Raw genomic sequence first — 27694 nt, forward strand, 5'->3', positions numbered from 1 at the left:
GGAGTCCAGTACTTGTTTTTGTATGGCAATTGCAAAGGTGAAGGGGTTACAATGTGCTTGTTCCACAATATGGTACTCCTCCCTTGTAGCTAACTGGAACTTTGACAGGGAGTATGCCTGCTCTCATATTTCCATTCAGGCCAACACTAAACCACTGTCACATCCGACTATCCCACAACTGTGAATACTGCACGATTCTACCAGCCAGCCAAATGGAGACCCACTATAAAACTGCTTTCAAATTCTGCCAGGTGCTGATAACGCTGTCTCGCTTGAGTACTCAGTGTGTGCTTGTCTTTCAGTGGTCACTAAATATCTGACATAATCCACACCCATTATGTAACCAGGCCTGATAACAGCACTCTGGTTGCCATTCTATCACAGAGTGTTGCAACTCTTAAATAATTTACATACCTGCCAGTGGTGTGAGTTGGTGTGTATGTGCGTATGCATATGCCAAGTTACATAAAAATTGACATTATTTTCTGAGAGCCTTACTTTCTTTGTCATGGAGTGCACATTGGTTTTCGTAAACAGTAATATATAGAAGAGTTTTATCTACATGAGTCTGGAAACTTTGCATTGTTCCTAGAAAAAAATTATTTTGAGTACTGTAAAAATAAGTTACGTAGTCTTGGGGCAACAACGTTTTGCAACGAAACTGAATTATCCACCTCACACAGACATAGAAAATACATTAAGATTGCAAGTTTATTTGCAGTTTTTTTATGAAGTATTTTTAGAGATAAGTTACTCTGAAAGTATCGACCAGTAGATTGAGTAATCCATTTTGTGAATGATATATACTAAGAAACTGGCAAGACAGTTTTCTCATTATTTAATTGAAATTAAAATGCTATTTATGTGATGATCAACACTTTATAGGTATCGATGGATCAAGAATGGAAAACATTTCAACTGGCAGGCTTATGATAATAGAATCTCACAGCAGCCTGGAAGGGGCACCCTGGTTATAACATCACCCAGAGATGAAGATCTAGGTATGTGTGTTGTGTATGTACTCGTTGAATTGGATACATTAACATGTCTGTCAGGAATGTGTTGCTTAGTATTTTGATATTTTCATCAAAGTAGAAGTATGTCTTCAGTGATGACCAAAACAAAGTTTTCATATGATACTGGAAATCACATAAATACCTCATGTGATCAGCATCTGTTCCAAATAATATTTATCAAGAAACAAAGTAGCAAACATTGTCACAGTTATCAGAGAAAAGGCTTTAAGAAGAAACCTCAGTTATACCAAGGTTAACACATATACTCTCTCCAGAAAATAATGGAAATTTGTGCCAGTAAGGTAGGTAAATTTGATTGATGTGCAGACGTTGTGTCTCTACATGAACAAAGCTTTTTGTTCCCTTTTGTAGTTAATTCTGTTATTTCTGCATGAGAAAAAAACATGTAGTACTTTCCTGTGCAAACATTATACATGTCATAATTTTTGTATCTTCTGTGTTAATAATATCTGTACAAGTTACATGTCATTTTACTTACTTTTGTGACATGCAGTGGACACTGATGGTGACCAAAGAAACCAAAAGCTGATTCATGACCAAATAAATATAATTTTTTAGGACATTAGGAGGTGTGAAGATGATTTAAATTTGTGGTGTGTTGGCTATAAGTCAAATTTTAAAATTATAATTGCAGAGTCATTGCTATGTATGTTTTATCTCATCTCATCTGAATACAGGTCAGTATCAGTGCTTCGCTGAGAATGAATGGGGCACAGCTACATCAAACTCAGTTTTTGTGCGGAAAGCAGAGCTTAATTCTTTTAAAGACGAGCCACCAATTTCTGTTACTGCGCAGGAGGGAGACCCTTTTAAACTCACCTGCCATCCTCCTGATGGATGGCCAAAACCAAATGTATATTGGCTGATACAGGTGTGTTTGCATTCCAGAAATTTTTTATACAACATACTTAAGTCATACAAATACGTATTTTTAATGAAAATGACACAAGTCAGATGCTTATGATCCAATGTGTAATTTTGTAATGATTTTGTTTTAATGGACCAAAACTGTAATAATCTTTCTACATATGTTTGCCATAGTTTATTTCTCAATTACTTCTTGTTTGTGCTTATGATTTCTAGGCAATGATAATTTTACTTGTATTATTCGTAATCTTTCTCCTTTTGCTGCCACAATAATTTAAAATGGGCTCTTTCTCGCTGTGTATTTATTATTTTCAGTTCTCCATTATTTGAGGAAATGCTTGTTATTTCAAAAACTGCTGAGCTCTTTATGGCAGTTTTGGTTCTGTCAGCCTACTTCTACCTTTGTGTGGTCTGCATTGATTTTTATCATTCTCCATTTCAGATTTTTATGTGTATTATAATAACTGAAATTTTTAAGGTAATAGGTCCTACAATATGAAATAAGTAACTGCAATAATGGAAATTTCAGGTAGGAATGCCAACAATGTAGAAAAAGATAGATTGCTACTTACCGTAAAGATGACATGTCATGTTGCAGACAGGCACGATTAGAAGGCAGTGAAATGTACCTTTCGGCCAAAGCCTTTGTTAGTAAAGAGAGGACACACACACACACACACACACACACACACACACACACACACACACACACACACACACACGAGCAAGCAAGCAAGCATGCATGCATGCACACCTTACGCACGCATGACCGCCAACTCCATCATCTCAGGCGTTAATGCAGCGTCATGTAAGACGCAAGCAGCAATCTGGAATGGGAGGGGAAGGGAAAGGGATAGTGATAATAGTGTACGGGTGGGGGACAGACAAATGCTGTCCGATAAGAGTGCGTAGGGACTAGACTCAACAGGTGCAGCAACAGGCAGTTGTGAGCCATGGAGGTGGGGAAAAAAGGAACAAAAAAAGGAGAGGAACGGAGAGAGATGGGCAGATACAGTGACGGAGGGCTACAAATAAACAGGATGGGAGATGAGAATGGGGAGGAGAAGATAGGATATAGAAGGTGGAAACTGTTGGGTGGAGGGTATGGGGACAGTATGTTACATTATTATCATAGGTTGAGGCCAGGATAATTACGTGAGTGGAGAATGGTTGTAAGGATAACTCCCATCCGTGCAGCTCAGAAAAGCTGATGATGGAGCGAAGGATCCAGATAGCTTGGGTAGTGAAGCAGCCATTGAAATCAAGTGTGTTAGTTCAGTTGCATGTTGTCTCACAGGATGGTCTACTGTGCTCTTGGCCACAGTTTAACGGTGGCTGTTTATCCTGATGGACTGCTGGGTGCTAGTCATACCAACATAAAAAGCTGTGCAATGGTTGCAGCAGAGCTGGTAAATGACATGGCTGCTGTAAAAGGTGGCTTGGCCCCTTTGAGGTAGGAAGAACCAGTACTGGAATAGGAAGTGCTGGGTGGGTGGATTGAGCATGTTTTGCACCTGGGTCTTGCACAGGGATATAATGCTTGTGGCAAGGGATTTCTGATTGGAGTGGCATAGGGATGGACTAGGATGTTGTGGAGGTTGGGTGGGTGATGGAACACCAATTTAGAAGAGGTGGGAAGTATCTCGGATAGGATGTCCCTCATTTCAGAGCACAATGATGGGTAACCAAATCCATGGCGAAGGATGTGGTCCAGTTGTTCCAGTTCGGGGTGGTACTGGGTGCCGAAGGGGTACTCCTTTATGGCTAGTTTATGGGGGTGGTGAGAGGCTTGTGGTTGTGAGGGCAAATGGCACAGGAGATCTGTTTGTGGACTAAGTCTGGGAGATAGTTCCTGTCTGCAAAGCCTTGGTGAGACACTTGGCATATTGAGCAAGGGAGTTTTTGTCACTGCAGATATACCATCCCCAGATACCCAGGCTGTAAGGGAGGGATTTTTTTTTGGTGAAAGGGATGATAGCTGTCAAAATGCAGGTACAGTTGGTAGGTTTAATGTGGACACAGGTGTGGATGGAGCCATCAGAGAAGAGAATGTAAACATCTAGGAAGGTGGCATGCTGGATTGAGGAGGACCAAGTGAAGCAGATGGGAGAGAAGTTGTTGAGGTTGTCAAGGAACGAAGACAGACAATAGAAATTATAATTATCCTCCCAACTAAAATGTGTGAGGTAAGTAACTGAGCAATTTCTTTCTTCCAAAATTTCTTGCTCACTCAACAGACTTGACGTATTTGTAGCAGAATCACAGCAGAATGCGAATCCTAACTAGGACAAACATGAAATTATGTCAATGCGATCATATTGAGTCGGCCTTTCATGACAGCAGCTGTTACTTTCGCTAATATTTCTTATGAAATAATTCTAGAAATTGACAACAGAAGGCAGCACCAGTTAAGGGGTAGGTCACGAGATCTTTGTACATTGTTCTCATACAAAATGAGTCCAGTTTTCAAGTGATAGGTGGTTCACGCATCGAGAAAATTGTGACGTGATCGGTACTTGGGCAAGGTCTTTTTAACACAAAGTTGCAGCCCGGCTTGCTCTCCAAAGTGATAACATGAAATCAAAATTTAAAACTTCACATTTCCTTCACTAGCCTCTATTGCCACACCATACTCTTCAACTGACTGGATAGACACCTTAAATCCATTTAGTGATTTTATATAGGACCAGGATTTTCTCGGGTTCTCTGCAAGATATTTGATAAGGTATGACGCTGGTAGTAGTTATATTGATATTTTTACAGAAGTGTGAATCTCTACTAACTTTTGCCTTTTGTCATATGTGCCTTCTGTTTTGAACCGAGAGTGCAACAGTCTTGCTTCCTCAGCATCTTCCGAATTTCTGTCTGTAATCCACTTGCTCGGCGGGTAGTTCACCAGAATGTGATATACGATCCCTTTAAGCGTCACCCATAACTCCTCTACATCCATTATAGTGGAACTAAATCGTATCCATTCATTGGTTAAGTGGGATGCTAACAACTGCCTACCTGCTCTCTAGTAAACATACTCACCTAACCTTCTTGTTTGTATTATTAACTTTGGTAAATAATGTCACTGTTATATCTTTATCACTAATCCATTTGTCTTTATTGACATTGTCGATAAGGTCAGGCCTGTGTAGCTACAAGTTCTAAAATATTTTCATAGTGTGTGGGCTCTCAAACTAGATGCCCAAGACATGTTTTAGGAAAACGTGTCCAAAAGTACTTACCAAGACAGCCTGTCTGTACCCGCTGCAATGAATCCATAGAGATACCAGTCTATAGTTAAAGTTGTCTCAATCTAATATTGCTTGATCTGGGTATTTCTGCACTACTGAGTGTAGATTTCCTTTGAATGACTCTGAAACTGTCATGGTGGAATTGAATGGCCAGTAAAACTATCCAGTAATTAACTTAATTTCAGCTAGACCTGTTGTACATGTCCAGATAACTCCACAGTCTCACTCATATTTTTGTCGCTACAGTGAACACTCCCTCTCCTATGGCCTCTCGTCTTTTCCTCTGACATAATTCAGTGACACACTAAATATTTCAGAGGTTTCTACTTTGAGTTTTAGCCAGCCCTCAATCCCAAAATAATTTGAGTCTGACAAATTTCCTAAAGGGCAGTAAATTTGGGAACATTGTTACAAATACTTCAGCAATTCACTGACAAGAGTTTGACTGTTTAAGGGTCTTAAGTCTGAACATGGCCTGATTTCACTATGTGCTTGTCGACTGGAGAGTGTTCATCAAAATACCTCAAATTATTCATCAAATTACCTCAAATTAGTGGTTTTAAGAAACCATGTGCGCTCCACAAGTACTCTGCTACCTGAGTAGTTGCTTCCTTTGTAGCTGCTTCCTTTGTGTATTGGGCCCTATCCTGTCAGGAGGGGTCCTACAAATCTCCACCCAGTAAAGCAGATCCAGAGAACTGCAACCAAGACTGCCACAGATTCAGGGAAGCCTTTGGTTGGGACACTACACTCGGCTCCAAATGCCACTACTTGTAGACAGCTGCACGCTATATGCTCGATAGCTGCACAATTGGGATGAGGCCCTTCCAGCAGACATATTAAGTGCCCTTGGGATTTCTTTCCAGTCCTGAATGTTATTTACTTAAGGAGCTCCATAATACACCTAAAGTTGGAGCACCAAATAACTAGCAAATCCCTCCTCCTGTTTACCTGCTTGGACCTTGCTGAAGGAGCGGCCACTTGTCCCCTCAGAGGGTGAATGAGTGAGGCCAGACAGCCAACCTCCACATTGACCCTCGGCCTCGAGTGGTGCAAACATGTTACCACCCACCACTCACCCTGCTGTGAGGGCAGATGCACCGTGTTGGTACATTGGAAGGTGCCCCAGCAGCAGTTACTGTGAGCAAAACAAGCGACACTTGAGATGATCCGTGCAGTGTGAAAAATTCTCCGCTATTGCTACACCCCAAGGGAGCACTCTGAAGATGGTTGACTGTAGCCAAAAGCACCTTCAGCTGTTCAAGAACTGTAACAAGTCGTCCTGCATCCTCACGCAGCATGCACATATCCTATCCATACCAGCACAACTAATTTAAAAATTAAACCATAAAAGCATACAGAGAAACCTAAATAAGCAATTTGTTGTCCTCCTGATATGTCATCAATGTAGACTGATGCCTTATTGAGTTGTGCAGCTGGCTGTTCAAAAGAAGTTACAACTGTGTTACAGACTGATTGAATCTACGTTTTACAGTTACAAAAATGCAAGATTACACCTGTTAAATAGAAAAACACACATGGAATTTAAGAATTAAACTATGGAGAAAAATCAGAAAAAGCTAAATAAGCAACATGCTGCTCTGCTGGAGTGTAATGGGCAACAGCTGAAACCTGCACGGTTTTAAAGTGTTCTGGCTGACTACATTATGCCAGCTCTGCAATTCCAGATGGAGTAAGGGCTTGTGTTTTATGCAGATGGTAAGAGAAGAGGAGTGGGAGGCAGCAGTGGCAAAGAGTGATTGAAACTTGGGAGGGAGAAGCAGAGGGTGCACAGGATAGGAATGTGACACTGACTTCTTCTGGCCATGGACACAGGGGAGCTGTGCACATCACACAGTGCACATGAAGGAGTGGATTGGGAGAGGGAAATATAATACAGCAAGGAGCAGACTGCGGAGAGAAGGGTATGAATGTAGGAAGAATTAAATTAAGCTCGTGGGGCAGGGCTGGAAGTAGGTGTGAGGCAAGGGATAACAGAGATAGTGGCCTGGAGGATTGTGGGATTGAAGGATGTGCCCATGAAATATGTGAAATGTTATGTGTAAAAACAATGTAGTCCGGTCTTCCAGTCTCCATTTGTGTCAGCAATTTTAATCTGCTTTGGGATAGGAGCTATATCGGTTCTGCTGCATCACCCATTTGTGCAGGTCTTTTTTTACTTTTCCTTTGGAAATACCTGCCTGGTAATGGGTTAACAGTTTTTAGTTATTATGTAGGCGTTTATTGATACTTATGTTTTTGAGATGTGTTTATTATATAAAACAACAATAAAGATAAAAATGATGTGTGAGGTGCATGATGTAGCATTTTTAATTAGTTTCTTCTGAAAATTCATGTAAATTCTTCGTGGCATGTGATGGCAGGAAAAAAGTCTGACCTGAATAGAAATTGGTTTGTTTGGACTTGCATTTGCAGTCAAATGATTATTTATTACATGTAATTTTTCTTTTTTCCTTTAGAATAATGATGGTGGTATTAAAAGCATCAATAACTCTCGTATGACTCTTGACCCAGAAGGAAACCTGTGGTTTTCAAATGTGACACGTCAGGATGCAAGTGATGACTTCATGTATGCTTGTGCTGCAACATCATTTTTCAGGTGAGTTTTCTTCAAAATGATTGTCAGTATGCTGTTCAAAGCATGGACCATTTACTCTCAGCAAGCAAATGTACTTGGTTCCTGACTGAACCAACTGAAGTGTGATTTAAGTGGTAACTGAATTGATGACATGACCAAGTATAGCTATGTTCAAGTCTAATGTTGTTCATTCTGTTTCACTCTATCAATAGGAAACCAGTGGTGAAAAATATCTTCAGGGACAGGCTTCATCGTATGTTGTTCATGTCATTAACAGCATGGAGAGAGGTTTAATAATTAAATGTGGAAGCTCTACATAGATTGACAGTGTGAAAGGTACAGTAGCAGGACAATTATGCCGAGGGTAGCGTAATGTGTAAATGTGTACCCAAGTAAAAGAAGCAAATGCTCACAGCAAGTATTGTTAGTTCTTTCAGAAAGGCAGCATGTTCTGCTATACTAAGAAAATTTGATGTAATACTATGAAAAAAAAGAGATTTTGTCAAACAGAAATGCCATCAAAAAATAAGCAAGCAAGTAATAGAAAATTTTTTTTGTTTTAAGAATTTGGTTTTAAGACGACAGAGTAAATGAGTGATCACAGGTGAAGTACAAGTTGCAGTGAAGAAGGCATGCTACATCAAGAGTTCCAGAAAAATATGGAACAACTGAATTTATGGGGCAATAAATATGTTTAGACAAGGATGAGTTTACCGCATCAAACAATTAATAACTGCTAAGTGTGCGCATTGATGAAGAAAATGTGCCAGTCAACTTCTAATTGATATTAGACTTTTATCGCAGGGCAGTGTTTCATTGTAAGAGTGTTGTGCCATCTTGCACACAAATGCACAGTGTAGAACAGTGCAAAATGGAGTGTAGTTCCATTGTGCGCATGAATGTCAGTGGAAATGGAAAACACAACTTTGAAAATAGCAAGTTTGCTTTTAAAGTTGTTTATCGTTAGTGAAGGGAGAAAATGTAGATGTCATCAGTGAGTGACTCCAATGCTGGAAGATCAAGCTGTATGATGGAAACAACCTTTTTAAGTGACTCAAGTCTGTTTAATGATCAGAGGGATATCAGTGATAAAATTCTCTGGTGACTCTGCTATACTCTGTGAAAATGAGGAAGATGTACAGGACATAATGAGTGAAATGAACAGCCTACTTAGCACAGAATAGGGATTGAGAGTAAACTGAAGAAAATGACAGCAACAAGGAGTAGCAGACATGAGATTAATGGAAAACCATCAAAACTGGGAGCCACGAAGTCGACGAATGAAGGAACTAACACAATAACATATGACAGGCGAAGCAAGGATGACATAAAAAGCAGACCAAGCCAAAGAAGGTATTCCTGGCCAGAAGCAGCCTACTAGTATCAAACATCAGCATTAATTTAGGCAATGTGGATTTAAGTTTGGAGGACAGCATTGTATGGAAGTGAATCGTGCACTGTGGAAAACTGGAAAAGAAGAGAATCGAAGAATCTGTGCAGGAAGTGTCACTGCTTGTTTCTCTATGCAGGCCGTGTTCCAAAAATGAACAACTTAGAGAAAGAAGCGGCGACACTTTTTGCAGGACCTGTCTGTCATTTAGCAGGATGAGGGCTGGGCACGAATGTCGCAATTGTGGCTGAGTTTTGCGATTGATGGGGCTGGTAAGTGCGGTGCCACACTGGGCACTCTCTGGAGTTCAGTCCTTGTGACATCAGCGTGATTTGTAAGATAAAGGAAGCACTTTATGGCATTCTCTTCTCAACTATTATTGAGATCTGGTGGGCAATAGTCGACTCCACTTGAACTATCAACACAACTGGTACTGCTAAGGGTAATCTATGATTCTCACATTGCTGGCAGTGGGTTATACATAACGCTGGTGACTACTTTTAAGAACAGTACAACTTTGAAACTTGTATCTGTTTTGTATAAGTTGTAATAGTTGCCACTAGTAAAGTTATGACCCTCGTACATAGATATAGCTGGTAATGTAATTGTTTGTACAAAAATTTTACTTTCCGCAAAAATAGCGCTAGATTCTTCGGTTTTTTTAATTGATGAACATCACCCCATCTTTTCAGTGAAAGGGAGAACACTAAAAGTTGGCAACATTCCTTCTTCGTGTATCCCTAGGAACATTTATGCTCAATTTTGTACCCAAGAGGATACATCAGCTTAATTAGTTAAATGTTAATTGTATCTGAAAGGAACAACTTAACCATAGAAATATATTAATCAGTTTTAAGTGATGAAAAGTAGTAGTAGAAGTATTATATTCAGTTCATAATTAAATGATTTTGTGTAATGGCTAATTTAACTTTGGTGTACCATCCGAGATATCTTCACACACTCCTGGTGGGGTGGGGGTGGTAGAGGAACCCAATTTGGGGGGTGGGGGTTTATGTGTATTCCATTTGCATACCACTGCTTTAGTTCAATTAATGAAAGTACTACAGTCTGTTTTCACTCGGAAGATTGACTGGGTAGTTCAGTCAGGTAAAACACTAAAGAATAGTTTCAGTTGAAACAATGAATAGGTGATTTATCTGACAGAAAAATACAGACTAGTTTCTCTTGAAAAGAAAGAATGAATAACTCAATCAATATTTATCAATAAGCAAAAGTAAAACTGCCTGTGTCAACAGTTTTCATTCAGTTGGTTCCAGAAACTGGTTTCTCACAAAAGCCGTCATTAAGCTGAATAAAATACCACTGTGTCTTACTAAGTGTTGTCTGCTTGTAGATGATGTGACTTTGCCTTTCAGTGATTTGGAGACTTGACTCACATTTTCTATTCTAGAATCTTCTTCTTCATGTGCCGTCTCCTCTAAGAAGGTTGGCTGTCATCATGGCAATTTCTGATCTTGATTTGGCTGATCTAAGGAGTTCTGACGTTGAACAGTTGTACCAATTTGTTAAATTGTCAATCCAGGATGTCCGTCTTCTACCCCTCGTTCTCTTCCCACAAATTTTCCCTTCTAGTATTATTTGCAATATTTTGTAATTTAGTCCCCTAATAACATGGCCTAAATATTGTAGCTTCCTTACTTTAATAGTTCTAATTAATTCTTTTTCCTTTCCCATTCTTCTTAGGACATCTTGATTAGTAATCCTCGACACCCAACTAATTCTAAGTATTCTTCTATATGCCCACATTTCAAAAGCTTCTAAACTGTTCATGTCCTTCTTTTTCAATGTCCACGCTTCCATTCCGTATAATAATTTTGAGAATACATAGCATCTTAGCAACCTCATTTTTGTGTTTAAACAAATGTCTCTCGAACAGAATGCATTTTTCATCTTATTAAAGATACTTCTGGCCTGTCCTATTCTCGATTTAATTTCTTCTGAGCTTTCAATCTCCTCATTTACAATTGTTCCGAGATATTTAAATTTACGTACTTGATCGACTCTTTCCCTATTGATTGTAAGATTTTCTTGTTGGTGTGTTTTAGATATCACCATGAACTTAGTCTTGCTTACGTTAAGAGTCAAGCCAAATTCTTCACTTTTTTCTACGACTTTGTCAAGAAGTAATTGTAGATCTTTGAGGTTTCCAGCTAGTAGTGCAGTGTCATCAGCAAACCTAACATTGTTAATGTTTAGCCCATTCACTTTAATGCCAGCTATTTCATCTGATAGAGCTGCCTGGATTATGTCTTCTGAATACATATTAAACAATAAGGGTGAGAGAACGCAACCTTGTCTCACACCCCTCTTTATTTCTATATCATTCGATAACTCATTTCCTACCTTCACGGTTGCGGTTTGATTGTAGTAGAGGTTATATATAATGCGGATGTCTTTCTTATCAAGTGTTTTCTTTTCTAACAATTCTATGAGATGATCATGACGAACTTTGTCAAATGCTTTATTATAATCCAGGAAGCACACATATAGTGGCTGGTTAACCTCCATACATCGTTGCGCTAATATGTTAAAAGCAAACAATGCTTCTCTTGTACCGAGGGAACTTCTAAAACCGAATTGTGTTTCACTTATACCTTCTTCTACTTTTTTGTATATTCGTTGGTGTATAACTTTTAGAAATATCTTTAAGGTGTGACTCATTAAGCTTATTGTACGGTGATCATTACAAGTTTTGGCATTAGCCTTTTTGGGTAATGTAACAAAGGTAGATGTCAACCAATCCCTAGGAATAATTCCCGAATTATAAATATCATTAAACAATTGTACAAATATATCTATATGGTCTATTCCTATGAGTTTCAGGATGTCATTTGGTATCTTATCCGGTCCAGGGGCTTTTCCTGTCTTTGATTTGTTGATAACATGTAATATTTCTTCTTTCGATATGCTTGGTCCTCGTTCTCCGATCATGTTATCATAAAATTTTTGATCTTTTCTTGTATCTTCAAATAGTTCTTTGACATATTCTGTCCACCTGTCCAGTTTACCTTTAACATCAGGAATTATTTTGTCATTTTTATCTAACAATAAACTTGTACTTTTCTTTTTATTAAGTCCAGCTAAATCTTTAACTTTTTTGTGTAAGTTGAAACTATCATGTCTTGTTTCATAACTCTCAATTTCAGAGCATTGTTCCTTGTACCATTCTTCTTTTGCTCGCCGTGTTTCTTTTCGTATTTCTGCATGTAATCTTTTATACTCACTTTCATCTCTATTTTTAAGTATTCTTCTTTGTTCCATCAATTGTAATATCTTCTCTGTCATCCACTTCTTTTTCATGTTGTCGTGTTTGGTCGCCATTGTGTTTTTACATGCATTATTTAATGTGTCTTTTATAAGTTCCCATTTGCCATCAATGTCTTCTGTTTGATTATTCTTTATCCTAACTAATTCCTTATTAATCTCTTCAGAAGTCTTTTGTTTAGTCAAGGGGTCTCTTAGAATAGTTTGTATTTATATAGTCCTTCTTTTGTTTCTTTTGTATGGCTTTCAGTTTCACATGGAACTTTGCTACTAAAAGGTTATGATCAGAAAATATATCAGCTCCTGGATATGTTTTCACACCATGAATAGAATTTTTGTACCTCTTTTTTATAAGTATGAAATCAGTTTGATTTCTGCAAACTTCTTCATTACAGTCTCTTGGTGATTTCCAAGTATAAAGTCTTCGTTTAGGGAGTTTAAAAAATGTGTTTGTAATAGACAGATTGTTTTCCTGGCAAAATTGTGACAGCAAATCTCCTCTTTCATTTCTTGTTCCTAAACCAAAAGGTCCAATAAGATCACCATCACTTCCTTCACCTATTTTGGCATTAAAATCTCCCATGATGATAATAATGTCTCTGCTTTTTGAGGTTCCTATTGCTTGTGTTAATTCGTCATAAAATTTTCCTATTTCTTCTTGGTCTTTGTCGGCTGTTGGAGCATAGATTTGGATTAAATTATTATTTGTTTGTTTCGTTTGTAAATGTAGACTGATTACTCTATCTGAGATTGGTAAAATGCTTTTGACAGATTTACTAGCATACTCATCTAAAATTATTCCTACCCCATTCCTGTGCTGGCTATCAGAATTTCCCGAGTAATATACTTTCATGTTGTCAATGGTCATTTCTCCTGAGTCAGGCCATCTTGTTTCACTTACACCCAAAATGTTAATTTTTAGGCGTTTCATTTCTTGTATAACATTATTTACTTTGCCTGGTTGGTATAATGATCTTACATTCCAAGTTGCTATTGTTGCATTATTTTTGTATTTACTTGTGGCATTGTTCAAGGCTCTCCCCCCCGGAGATCCGAGTGGGGGAGTTGAAACTCCGGATAATTTGACATTGAACCCTGCCATGATGAGTTTTCCTGGGGATATCCATTGGATCTTTAATGCTGTGGTTTCCCGTTGCCTTCAGCATCCTATGCCGTTGACCACCCTTGGTGATTCTTCCGTCTTTAGGAGTGATTTCTTACTCCAAGGACAAGAGGGTACCCTTGCTCTACCAGCTCATCCGCCCTCTAGAAGGTCGTTGACTTAGTAGAGGGTTCTCCTTATCCCGGGAGAAACTCGGTCGCCAGAGCCTCGTTAGCGTAGCAGGGGATACCACGTGCCGGAGAGGTTGACATTTGTGTGGGAGAGGCTATTGGTGACGCATCCCACACCTTACCTTCTATTCTAGAATAACCACCACTTAATGTGCAATCATAACCCTGTAACAAATCATTTACATATGTCGGACAGAGAGAGGGTGGGGGGAGGGGGGTAAACACATTGTGTATAAAGAGGTTGGTTAGTTTACGAGGCTGTTCCACTACATATAATGTATAAAGAGTGTTTCTTTTTAAGCTAAAGTGAAAGTAAGTGTTCAGAAGTACATTACTTTCTATTAATGTTTTGACAGCATATCAAGTGTCACCTGTATTTGTTGTTAAAAAGCTTTCCTTAACTTTTGATGCCTTTTTACATTGGCTGTATTATCCTTCCATCATCTCAGTTCATGAAAACCACATGTAAAGCTAGAACCTATTGAAAATTTCTTTTGTCTTGGATGTTGAGCATCATTGCTACCACAATAATTGTTTTGTACCACACAGAAAATGGAAGATATTGTCTGACATTGTGTAACTTTTGTTCAAGAATTCAATGTGGTTCACTTTTTTCTTTTTTAGGAATGAATACAAATTAGGAAATCGTGTCATGCTGAATGTGGAACTGACGGGCTCTTCAGCTGCCCAGAACAGGCACCCTCCAGTGAAGCAGTATGTGACAAGAAAGAATGAGGTGGCTTTCAGAGGGAAGAAAGTTGAAATGTATTGTATATTTGGTGGAACGTAAGTATTGCAGCAGTATATACTTCTAAGCTTGTTTCATACAGTTTCTGTTCATTACAGAATTGGATGTGGTGCCAAGTGTACAGGCTCATGTGGAATTGTAGTACTTATACTCCAGTGGAAAATACACACAGAAGTTGGAAAATGTGCAAGGTTTCTGACCCAGTGGCTCCTCCTGGAAGAGGAGTAGAAGAAGAAAGGAAGAGGGATGAAGGAAAAGGACTGGCGAGGTTTAGGAAATGGTAGAGCTACAGAAAAGTTGCCTAGAAACCCAGATCAGGGGTTCATACCCCCTCCCGTCACTCCTGACCAGAAGGAGCCACTGGCTCAAAAACATTGAACATTTCCTTATCTTTTAGCTGTTTCTCCTGCTGACGCTATCTATCCAATTATATTTTCAAAAATTTATTATTTTCGTTGATATATTAGTACCTACACTCTGTATGGCGAGAAATGATTCCTGACATCTGGCAGTGTTGTTGCCAGACCTCAGTTACAAAGTGCAAAAGGCCGCCATCAGTACTGAATACAAGCCATAGTGGCCTGGATCTACAGCAAAACTAAGGTGGTGCCATACAGATATAAAACAAAAACAAAATTGCATTGTGGTTAGCTGCTTTTAATGCATGAAGCAGTTCCACAGGCTCACTTAAACTACCAGAGGTCTATGGGCTATAGAGAATTCATTATTGCTGTCAAATATGTAAACCGACACTTTTTAATCTCAAAACAAAATCTGGGGAGAGAAATGCACAAGACATAAACAGCATATGTTGAGAAACAGCAGTGGTCACAATATGGACTTTCTGCATGTCAGTAGAGGATAATGCTACTTTGACCCTCATTTCGTGCTCAGTGTTATAGTTGTCTGCTCTCTTAGTACTAGCTGATACTTGCTGGTTAAGATTCTCAGTACCTCAGAGCTGTTTTTATACAATATTGCAAAACACTTTTAGCATTTCATTTTTATTACCCCTTAAATGTCCAACTTATATTTCTTTATTTAATTTTTTAAAATAAAGGTGTAAAGTAAAAACTTTTGTATATTTTTTTCTTCTCCAGATGTAGTGTCTAAGAAATAAGGTATATTTTTTCCTCCAAGTAATTAGTTTTGGAAGTGCCTTGTTGGTAGTTTCTTTCATTGTTGTTGTTTTTTAGTTGATTTTGCAACGTTTCCTATACTCCACTTCATTTTTATGTTTTCAGGCCTCTGCCCCAAATAGTCTGGAGTAAAGATGGCAGATCCATCCAGCCGTCAGACAGAATAACACAAGGCAATTATGGAAAGAGCTTAGTAATAAAACATGTAAATTACAATGATTCAGGTGCATACACCTGTGAGGCTAGTAATGGTGTTGGTGGTGCCCAGTCATATTCCATAAATCTACAAGTTATGGGTGAGTTTACAATCACACTTGTTGAATTTCTGTTTTGCAGAATGTCGTAAATACTAAAGCATCATATAGCTTTAAATATTCTTGTATTATTCTCTGGAATATTTCTGTATTGTGCAACTTGTAAGAGTACTAGAATAACGGCACTGTCTGAAGTAGCATTAAATTTCTCTCATAGTAAATATATTGCAAAAATTATTAAGTCAGGCATTTGGAATGTTCCATCATAAAAGGACTTCATTTGCTCTTAAATTGACTAAACATCGTAATTCATGGAAGGTATAGGCGTAGTATGTATGATTCTGCTCTGAACATACAACAACTTTTGAGCAACATTTCGTGTAATTTGTTGAAATTATAATTTTTTACAAGTACACTTATGCAGCTATTGTATTCATTGTAATATGCCTGTTCTTCACAGCTGCACCATATTTCACTGTTGAGCCAGAAATTATCAATGCAGCGGAAGATGAAACTGTAACTTTCCGATGTGAAGCCGAAGGTGTTCCTGATCCCCAGATTAAGTGGATCCACAATGGGCGACCAATCAGTGAGGCACCACCAAATCCACGCCGTAAAGTCACCACAAATAGCATTACTATTGAGAGGCTTTCAAAAAAGGACACTGGCAACTATGGATGCAACGCTACCAATAGTCATGGCTATGTGTACAAAGATGTGTATGTTAATGTGTTAGGTATGTACTTTATTTTATTGGGTAGAGTTGTCTAAAACTATTCATAACACATACTATATTGCAATTGATTGTGTTTGTATAATTACATGTCATTGCATGTTATTGATTTCATTCCCGTTAATACCTTCATTTCATTTCAGTACATTATTCATTTCATAAATGCTATTTTTAACTATTGTAGAGATAAATGTCTAATTATTGCATATGGAGTAAGATCTTGATCATAGTTACCCCAAATTAAAAAAAAAAAAGGTCAAATAAATTTTCCCTCGAATTTGTGGTAGTTACACAGTTTATGACGTCTTTCCTGTATCACAGCAGTTAAAATACATGTCATATTCTTATTATTTCGTGATATTACAGTGTTAAAAATAGATTTTTAACTTTGATGCATTCCTTATCACAAGATCACTATAATGTTGCAAAATTTTCCTGGAGGAACCCAAGTCTAACAGCCAGTCAGGTTTAGTCTTCCTCCAGGTGCCTTGTCACAAACAGTACTGGATGACAATAAATGCTCTCCTGTAGACTGTGGCATAGCTATACTTTAGTGCTGATGCAAGTTCACTTGTTGTTCTCAAAAGCAGTTTTGTAATACATGGCAACATGGAAGGTGTTTTCCGTCATGTGTAATCAAACTTCATCGCCTTCCTGCCTCCCCCCCCCGCCCCCCCCCCCTCTCTCTCTCTCTCTCTCTCTCTCTCTCTCTCTCTCTCTCTCTCTCTCCCCATCCCCCCCCCTCTCTCTCCCCATCCCCCCCTCTCTCTCCCCATCCCCCCTCTCTCTCCCCCTCCCCCTCCCCATCTCCCCCCACCCCTCTCTCCCCCCTCTCTCTCTCTCCCTCCCTCCCAACTGTACATATTTTTCCCAGATAATAATTACTAAAAAAAATTTAAAATCCTTAAACTCAAACAACTGAAAAGCTAGAATGAACCTCTGTACTCACTTTGGGACTAAGTACTGTACCAAGACTGAATTATTCAGATATCTCTTGTTGAGCAAACAAAATTTTATTTTAATGAAAAATCTCTTCTTCAGGAAACAGTTTATTTTTAATAAAATATAGAATTATTGTTCTGTCGATGACATGAGGACTTTATTCTACTTTCTCATTACTTCTAGCTGTGCTTTCTTGGAGATTTTCATTGTTAAAATGCTTCTAATCTATGTCAGGTACTCCATTATAATATTTTTTTCGAATGACCATTGGTATTGTTTCAAACTTGCATTACTTTTTATGAGCAATGCAATTTTAATATACTGGTATTAAGTCTGATTAACACTTATTTGGGAGGTGGGGGCAAAGGAAAATATCATGTTGAAAATATGTTATGTAAGACATGATGTTGCAGCTTTGCCACCTGAAATAACTGAGCCACCACGTAGTGAACAGACAGTGGACGGCAGAACGGTAACGCTGTTATGCAGGACATTTGGAGCTCCCAAGCCACAGGTGAAATGGATACGTAATGGAAAGGAGCTAACCGGTGGGAGATACACTACTCTGGACAATGGGGACCTGGAAATAAGGTATTTTAATTGTTGTGTCAAAAAGAGTTGTAGCTATAAATTTACTTATTTGTATTTAACCCTCAACTCAAACAAATGAGTTGGTCTAATGAAAAATGAACACATATGGACAGTATATATGAGTATGTAAATCTCTGCCCAATTTAATATTACTGGTATGTAAAAAAAAATTTAATATTATATTTATCACTTTTGGTGTTGGCAAGCTTCTAAAATGATAAAATGCTGCAAAGAAAAATTTTTATTTGTGGATGAATGAAATTATATATTCCGCCAACCAACATCAGATTCCTATCAGCCGACAAGAATGTTGACCGATGGCATTGTTTAGAGGCCAGCGACTGATCTAAAAATTACGGAGCTTGTGTAATCACATTGCCCGGATACTGATAGAAAAAATACCGGTAAAAGATATCTCAGGAACGTTGAAGTAAAAGTTTGATAAAGTAGTAGCTGTTTGAACACTAGTAGTGTTTGGCTGTGGCCACCCAACAATTTGTCGGCAACTCTTCTTCGCTGCAGTCTGAAAAAGTTCTAAAATGCAGCATAGCAATTTGAAATGTGGAATTAATGAAAAAGGAAAGTACAGTCTTAATTAAAACACAGATTTTGAAATTAAATTAGCGTAATTATGTGCCAAACGTTACAGAGTGACACATTTGTGAAACAGCCATTGAAAACGAACGAGAGAGAGAGAGAGAGAGAGAGAGAGAGTGTGAGTGAGTGAGTGAGTGAGTGCTCACAGCTCCTGCTTTTTTATAATCCAAAAAAAATTACGGCAACTGCCTTCAGCTTGCTTTACAGTTTCGATACATAAACTTTTCTCTCGATCTTTCTGTACTGGAACAGCAAAAAAAATCGTGACCTTTTCTCCTTACTTTGCAGATATATTTACAGGAGGGTAATTTATTCTTAATGTATTTTAGGATTAATTCAAAGATTGGGCATGTTCTATTATTTTAAAAAAATCAACATTTCACACTGTTCTACTTTTGCTCAAGGAAAAATTGCTTCTTGGTCATCCTGAAAGCCAGCTGTAGCATTCTTTTGGGGAAGGCAAGCTCTGTGACTATGACCCCTGTTGGCTTTTCATTTTGGAGACAGACTATACCTCCCCAGCATCTCCTACCCAGCTCTCTTATATCGTTAGACAAAATAACTTCACTGATCTCATATTTATACACTTTGTTTGTTTCCAGTTTATTAAATGAGTGCTTATTTGCAGTCATGTGAGCTACTATATAAAAAAGTTAAACATCTAGAACTGTCAGATTTCTGCCACAATGGAGAGCCTGTCCCAAGTGTAATATACTGTCAGTATGTTTTCGGTAGTGTAGATTTTACTGTCTTCACTTTCAATGGCTGGAATATTTTTACATCATCGGTGGTATCAAATGCATCATCTCAGCGTCAGCTCACCCAATGGCTGAAGAGGCCCAGAGACTGAAATTATGTCCCTATGCAGTGGAACTTATGATATTTCAACATCAATCAAGCAATGCATTATAGCAGATTATGGTTCTATACATGAACATGATCAGAAGCATTCACAGCCACCTTCAAAGACATACTGTGGACATATGGTAAGTGGCTCTACTCATTGCAGCTCACTGTACAAGTGCTAGCAATTTATCAGTGGAAGAGCTTTATGCTATCTACCAGTAACAAAATTGGTGGTGGGAGAAGTGGAGTAGCTTTTTGATCATTCATTTATTCACCACCGAGTGACTAGAACACAACTACATGGCTTTACAATATGCTGTCAGTGACAGAGAGCAGTAAAGTACCACATTTTACCTATCCAATCCATTTTCCCACCACTACAAAGGTGGCTGAAACATAACACTTACACATTATACACTTCTCAGCCATTGTTTATAGGAACATATTTTACATAAAAGTTCACTTAACAACTGAAAATGAGTACTCATTCAATAAACTACAAATAAATCTAGTATATAAACACAAACTTGGGAAAGTTATATTGTCTGCTGATGTAAGAGAAATGGACAGGTATAGACTATCTGCAAAATGAAAAGTATACAGTGCTCATGGTGGGGGAGTTACCTTCCCCAGAAGAATATTACAGATGCCATACAGAATGATTAAGAATCGATTTCTCCTCAAGCAGTGCAGAATAGTAAATAAAGATTTACTTAGATTCCGTCCATATGTGTTTCCTGCATTAGTATTATTAGTAATTGATATCTATATTCTGTAGTATCAGTCCTCTTTGGGTAAAATAAACACAGCCCAGTCACCTCGGCACTCTGCAACACCAGTGATCCATAAGGCAGTGAGTTGATATAACTTTGTGTAACACCCTCTAGTTGATTCCTATGACGTATAGAGGTAGATATTGGGAAATCACCAGTTTGTGGTTTGGTTTACAGAACTTCGAAGGAGGGGAGATGAATGACCACAACCCAACAGCCTATCTTCCTTGCACTTCTACACTCCATCTGTGCCCCTTACACCCTTTTAAAATCCGAGAACACAGTTTATCCCGTAGTACGGCTCTACTGCACTTAGACATGGCACACACATGTAATATTTGTTCTTAACCCACTTCATTTAACAGTAAACAGTAATTTCCCCCACCCACACCCCACCCTAATGCTCACATGCCACCTGTGGAAATTTTTAGTGTGTTGCTCATAACACTCTCTCCTAGCACTGTACAAAAATTTGTGACTACGCAGTTTGTTTCCACTAATTTTCCTTTGTTGACTGGACTATATGTGTTTCACTGAGGTTCATGTGGATTGCTTTATTAGCTTGATATTAAAATGCTCTTAAAAGTATTATGCATCTCAAAATTGCATTCCATTTACATACATATGTAAATGTGTACGGTTGATGTTTGACAGTTTTGTCAGTTTCCTCAGGTGTATGCACCATAAAAGATGTGTTGCTAATTTCAGTGACAATTTTCCAGGGATGTTAACTATTCAGATGGGGGTGACTACACATGTTATGCAGAGAACAAATTTGGTCATCAGGAAGCATCAGGAAAACTTACAGTCAAAGGTCAGTAGTGTTTTTGATCATCATTACTTTTAGTTTACCATTAAATATTTTTTTCAGACTATGTAAAAAAAAATGAGAAAACAAAAATCCATAAAATTTAGCTTAATGACATCACTGTCATTTAAGCATTTTCACTGATGATGTGTGCACAGTGGAAATTCCAGTAACCAAAGTAGAAACAGTACCCTTCCACATTTATTTTTGTTTATTTTGTGCTTAAAAGACAGCTTCCTGTACATCATATATATTATATATCAACCACATAGTGCTAACCTTCCAAGTCAAATCAAACATTCCTTATATGCATACAGGGATACCAGGTGCTCACAGTGCATTATCATTGTATGTCTGAAACCAGTTAAATTGTGAAATATTGGTGTGATTGTTTCAATAAAAGGATATTATAAGTCAGTTGTGAGCATTACTGACAGAACTGCCACTTCTACTCTGTTAATATCGGTCACGTCTCTACTAGTAACAACCAGTTAAAGTGTCGAATTATTTGCAGAGCACACACGGATTACCACAGAACCTGAAGACTACGAAGTGGCAGCAGGAATGTCTGCTACATTTAGATGCAATGCTGTTGCTGATAATTCACTTCAGCTGACAGTTGACTGGATGAAGAAGGGTCAGCTGATTGATTTTGAAGCAGAACCACGCTTCATCCAATCGTCTGATACATCTCTTACCATAACAAAGGCCATCGAACTGGATTCAGGCACTTATACTTGTGTTGCCCGTACAGAGCTGGATGAAGCAACAGCTTCTGCTACACTCACGGTTCAAGGTTGGTGAATCTGTAGCTTTTTATTTAACTGGAATACATTGACAGCAGTAGTATGTTAAAAGAATTGGTTCTATGTTTGTTGCTTATTTTATTTGTGTGTTGAAATAACCATGTTTATGGCAATAAATATGAGGTGTTGGGATTTAACATCACCATTAATTTGCAAAATACTTCAAATAATCATTGCTGATATATCTGTGATTTTAATTTTTCTGTTCGTGCATGTTGAAAAGCCTTATTGATATCTCAAACAATGGAAAATCCAGGAGGGAATGTAGCAATATTATCAAAAGGAAAGTTGCTATTCACCATATAGCGGAGATGCTGAGTTGCTGAAAGGCACAACAGAAAGACTGTCATAAATAAAGCTTTCGGCCATTAAGACCTTCATCAACAATAGATCACACACACACACACACACACACACACACACACACACACACACACACTGCTGCTGTATATTTAGTGTTGTAATTTCTCAGAAATGTAGTTTGAATGTAAAAGTTTCGAGAAATGTCGGTCATTATGGTGTCTCCACTTGGCATTTTTGAAGAACCAGCAATGTTAAGGTAGTGTTACCGAGGAAGTCTGCAATGTGTAGTCAGTCAAAGGGCTCCTCAAGTGTAAGATATTTTTTCACCTTTCTTGAGTAAAAATTTTCATCTTATCCCTTGATCAAAATAACAAAAGTGATTAACAGTTAAACATGGAAGCGGGTGATGTTGGTTCAGTCAAGCATGGGATGTGGTGATGTTGGTTCACATTTGTCTGCATACACGATATGGCTGTGGCAGCAGGAGCAGCTGGGCATTTCCATTCTGGGTGCATTCACACACTGTCTGTTAATATTGAGAATTGGGTTGAGAATTGGGTTTGCTTAACAGGATAGGAATAGTCTTATCATTTTCCGTATATTTTTGCAACTAGTTTATGACATTGTCACATAAAATAAATACACTGCACACAAACAGTGGAAACCATGAAAACTACTCATGATTGTTACGTTACTGGTTCACCTGTAATTGACTGTGGCAATTGCCCCTGAGGTAGCAGAGAATATGACTGTGATGGGACAGAATGGGAAGTGTGACTGAGCTCGTTCTCTGATATGTTGTTGCAGTAGCAGTCTGTAAATGAGTACCGTATTTACTCGAATCTAAGCTGCACTTTTTTTCCGGTTTTTGTAATCCAAAAAAACGCCTGCAGCTTAGAATCGAGTGCAAAGTATGCGGAAGTTCTGAAAAATGTTGGTAGGTGCCGCCACAACTAACTTCAGCCATCGAATATATGTAGTGCTACACAGGCATGTTTTGCAGGCACAATGGTAAATACTGGTGCCAAAACCTCTGCATCAGTAAATAAATTTTAAAAAAAGGTGGAAGACGAGCTTTTTTTCTCCGCCCCGCCTTTCAACCACTGCATTTTCATACATTATCCCACGAAGTAAATAAAAATTCCGTATTGTTCATCTTCGAATGTAGCAGCATTTCAATGTACTACGAAAAACCGAATGGCAAGACTGGGATGTTTGTCAATATGGCCAACTCTACGTTCTGAAATTTTCCTACCTGTGAGAAGAGATGGTTGCTAATAGGAACTTTTTGAATTGTGAATCACATGCAGTATTCTCTTCACCATAAGAATAATACGAATATAAACATTTTGCCATGTATTCTTTCGTGTTTGCTGCTATCTCATTTAAATCCTGTCTGCCTAATAAACTACGAAACTAGAGTGAGACAACAGCAAACACGGAAGAATATACATATCACGTCATGTTTATATCCGTATTATTCTTATGCCTAATAGTGATACAGTCAGAAATGAAGCATGGCAATTGACTAGATTTTTAAGTCTAAGATGACCCTAATTTCTGTGCAGAATGTAATGTAATAAAGAGGCGTCTGCAAAGATTTTCAAACGGAGAAAAATTTTCGCTAAACTCTCATTCAGAACATCTTCTATCATACACGGTCTATTATTTAGTTCTTGTTGATCATTATCAAAGAAAGCAGCAGTGTAAGTAACAACAAATAGCAGTCTCTTGCCATTGTTTTGCTAATGAGACGATTTCTCTCTCTCTCTCTCTCTCTCTCTCTCTCTCTCTCTCTCTCTCTTTTTTTGTAAGTGGCGGTAGCGCGCACAAAAGCAAGCCATGCCGCTAGCAGCGACAGGCCATAAACACTCATTATCAGAATGTGACAAACAATGCATGACACAATACAATAATGCATTTTCAGCTTAGAGTGACGTAAACACCTATAACAAAAAGAACGGCACTTATCAGATCAAAGAAAAATATGCAATCAATTCAAACCAGACGAAGCACGTGAAAAAGGAAGGGTACCCGTATAAATATGGACGGAGTGCCTGACGCATAGCAATGGCTACCTGGTAAAGCTTAACTGCTAAGCGTACGACTCGAACCAAACTACTGTAGCTGTATCGCTATTCATTCGACCTAAATTGTGTCTCGTATTACAATGGACCAACTTCCGGACCAACTTCTTTTCGATTTGGAGGTGCGGCCTAAAACTTTTCTTTCCCCTTGAATTTCGAGTGTCAACTTTCAGGTGCGGCTTAGATTCGGGAATTTTTTTTTTTTTTTCATTGATTTCGAGTCTCATTTTTCATGTGTGGCTTAGATTCAAGTGCGGCTTAGATTTGAGTAAATACGGTAGCTGTCAATCACTCATTTAATCTGCACCAGGTGTACTTATTGGATTGTGTGACTATGAAGTTCTTCATTCCACCACCGGGGGAGGGTGTTTTTTTTATATATATATATATATATATATATATATATATATAAAAAAATCATTTTTACAAAATATTTTTGGAGACTTCCGTTAATGGAATTGTGCGTTTCTCACTCATTGGTTAAACCTAAAATAAAATAGAAGTCAATTCTCTTTCACATTCCATTGAAAAACTCTCATAGTTTTGTCAGTCACCCCACCATTGCAGGCAAGCTTCCAAAAATTTGCATTTGGGTGCATGCACACCCACATGAGTGCCCACGCACGCACGCACGCACGCACGCACGCACGCACACACACACACACACACACACACACACACACACACACACACACACAGAGAGAGAGAGAGAGAGAGAGAGAGAGAGAGAGATATATCATAGAACTTCAGTTTTGCAATAAACAAATGAACTTCATCGGGGCATAGGTAAGGAAATGTGTTGCAGTTCCATCTGCCAACTGAACTACCAATATCTGCAGGTCTAGAAAAGTAGCATTTGTGTAATATTGGCGAGATATGCAATGTTTCACATCCTGCTCAGTATGGGATGTGAACCACATATGTCAACATAAACTTAAAAAATTGATTTGTAATACTAGGCGATTGACTTCCTTTCGTTTTCATGAATGAATGTCGCACTTTTTCTCCACTCATGCTGTTATTTATTTATATCTTTCTTTCTTTCTTTTTCTTTTTTACATGTATTAACAGTAGATGACAGCTCTTGTGAATATAGTAAAAACAGGTGATTGCTTTTAATAATGAAAACTTAGTTCTTGTGGAAATAGCAAAAAGAAGAGATTGTTTTAAGTAGCAAAAACATTTGTTTTCTGAATATGCATTTGTGTAGCTATGCATATGTACAAATGCATGAACTAATGGTTTGTCAGTTGAAGAGTAAACATAAACAATTTAGGAAAAAATGAATTGCTACTTACCAAAAAGATTATTTATTATTTTGAGCTTTTCCTCATTACAGAGGCTTATCTCCAACATAATAATTTACTTGGAAATTACAATACAAACAATAAACGTTCTTAAACTATACTCTCAAAATTTTCTCCAGGTGTTTCGATCTTGCGTGTCCTCTTCCTCTGCGCCCATTCTCCTCATTGTGTGCTGTACATTTTGGAACCAGGTGGTCACAGGTCGTCGTCTTCTTCTTCTCCCCTCCGGTTCCCACTCCAGTATCAATTTTGGTATTCTGGCTTCCTCCATTCGTCGTACATGCCCGTACCACTGTAATTTCTTCCTATCCATTACGTCATATATTCTTTCTTTTATTTCCATTCTCCTTATTACTTCGGTGTTCCTTATCTTTTCTTTCCTGGAGATTCTTGCCGATCTTCTCCAAAAGTCCATCTCTAGAGCTTGTAATTTTTTAATGTGCTTCATGTTAATTGTCCAGGTCTCCGTTCCATACAGAACCACACTCTCTAATATGGATTTGTATATTAATTTTTTAGTTCTGCTCATTACATTCCTGCTCCATAAGACTGAGTTAAGCATCCCAATGACCCTCCGTCCGCTACTAATTCTTTTATTGATTTCTGACTCTGATTTTCCCTCGATTTCTAAAATGGATCCCAAATAACAGAAACTGTTTATCTTTTTGATTTTCTTTCCTTCAATGTATAGCTCATCTGAATCATTAGTCAAGTATTCTGTTTTTTGGTAATTAATCTTCAAACCCCAAGTTTTGTATGCTACTGCTAGTTGATTGCACATATAGTTAGCATCCTCCCCATCTTGTGCTACGACTACTTGATCATCAGCAAATAATAAATGATGTAGGTAAACTCCATCTCTTATTTCTAATCCCATACTATTACATTTACGAGACCATGTTCTAAGGCTAATATCTATATAGATTTTAAATAATGATGGTGACATGGGACAGCCCTGTAAAAGGCCTTTGCTTGTTCTAAATTTCTGTGAAAGTTTATTACCAACTTTCACTTGGCAAATGTTATCTTTATACATCTGTTGTATTATTTTAATCAAGGAAGGGTTTATGTTTGCCATATGTAGTGCTCTCCAAAGTAATTTTCTTGGAACAGTATCATACGCTTTTTCTAGATCTATGAAAATTAATCCTATACTTTTTGATTTTTCCCTATGTTTCTCCAAAATCTGTCGTAATGTGAAAATATGGTCTACACATGATCTCCCAGCCGTGAATCCACATTGTTCTTCTTGGGTTCTAAAATTTTTTTCCAGTTTGTTTTTAATTACTTTCGCAAAAATTCTCATTAATGTGTTTGTAACACAAATTCCTCGATAGTTTGAACAAATTTTGCGATCCCCTTTCTTAAATATTGTATTAATGTAACCTAGCTTCATTTCGTTGGGTATTGAATCTCCATGTATCATTTTGTTGAAGAGGTGTGTTATCAGTTTCACAATTTTGTCACCACCATATTTCAGACACTCCAGATTGATATTGCCTGGTCCCGGTGATTTACCATTCTTTCCTGTTCTCAACGCCTGAAGTACTTCACTTTCTAAAATATGGATCTCATCATCTTCATGTCCTTTATCTTCCCCTGTTCCTTCTTCTAGGTATTCTTCTCTGTCCTCATTTAATAATTTTTGGAAATACTCTTCCCATTCCTTTTGTGTTATCAGTGGGAGATTAGTTTTGCTTTTTGTATCCTGTCGAAGCCCTTTCAATACTGACCATGCTTCTTTTGCTCTCCCAAATCTTAATTTGCTATTCACCTTGGCACCAAAAAGATGACATGCCAAATTGCCGACAGGCACATTAAGACACTTACACAGAAGCCTTCGGCCTCAGCCTGGAAAAAGAGAAACACATACCATTCATTCACACAAGCAAGCACACCTCTCACATACATGATCACCAACTAATGTCATGTGTGCATGAGGTGTGCTTGCTTGTATGAAGGAATTGTGTTTTTCTTTTTCCAACTAAGGCTGAGGCTGAAATCTTATGTGTAAGTGTCTGTTAATTGTGCCTGTCTGCAATTATGC

The 27694-nt window shown here is 38.0% G+C and overlaps 1 protein-coding gene across 4 annotated transcripts in view; it reads left to right on the top strand.

Annotated features, from left to right (window-relative positions):
* The window catches only part of LOC126483665 (neuroglian), a 215071-nt gene that overhangs the window by 133182 nt on the left and 54195 nt on the right, over positions 1–27694 (top strand). For all 4 annotated transcript variants that reach the window (XM_050106727.1, XM_050106728.1, XM_050106724.1 and 1 more), the window contains exons 4-12: positions 886–1001; positions 1715–1908; positions 7627–7766; positions 14338–14499; positions 15706–15896; positions 16315–16590; positions 17943–18120; positions 21059–21150; positions 21659–21940. In XM_050106727.1, coding sequence (XP_049962684.1) covers positions 886–1001; positions 1715–1908; positions 7627–7766; positions 14338–14499; positions 15706–15896; positions 16315–16590; positions 17943–18120; positions 21059–21150; positions 21659–21940 — 1631 coding nt within the window. The remainder of the gene's footprint in view (positions 1–885; positions 1002–1714; positions 1909–7626; positions 7767–14337; positions 14500–15705; positions 15897–16314; positions 16591–17942; positions 18121–21058; positions 21151–21658; positions 21941–27694) is intronic.

This window comes from Schistocerca serialis, chromosome 6, assembly GCF_023864345.2.
Source record: "Schistocerca serialis cubense isolate TAMUIC-IGC-003099 chromosome 6, iqSchSeri2.2, whole genome shotgun sequence".
NCBI lineage: Eukaryota > Metazoa > Arthropoda > Insecta > Orthoptera > Acrididae > Schistocerca > Schistocerca serialis.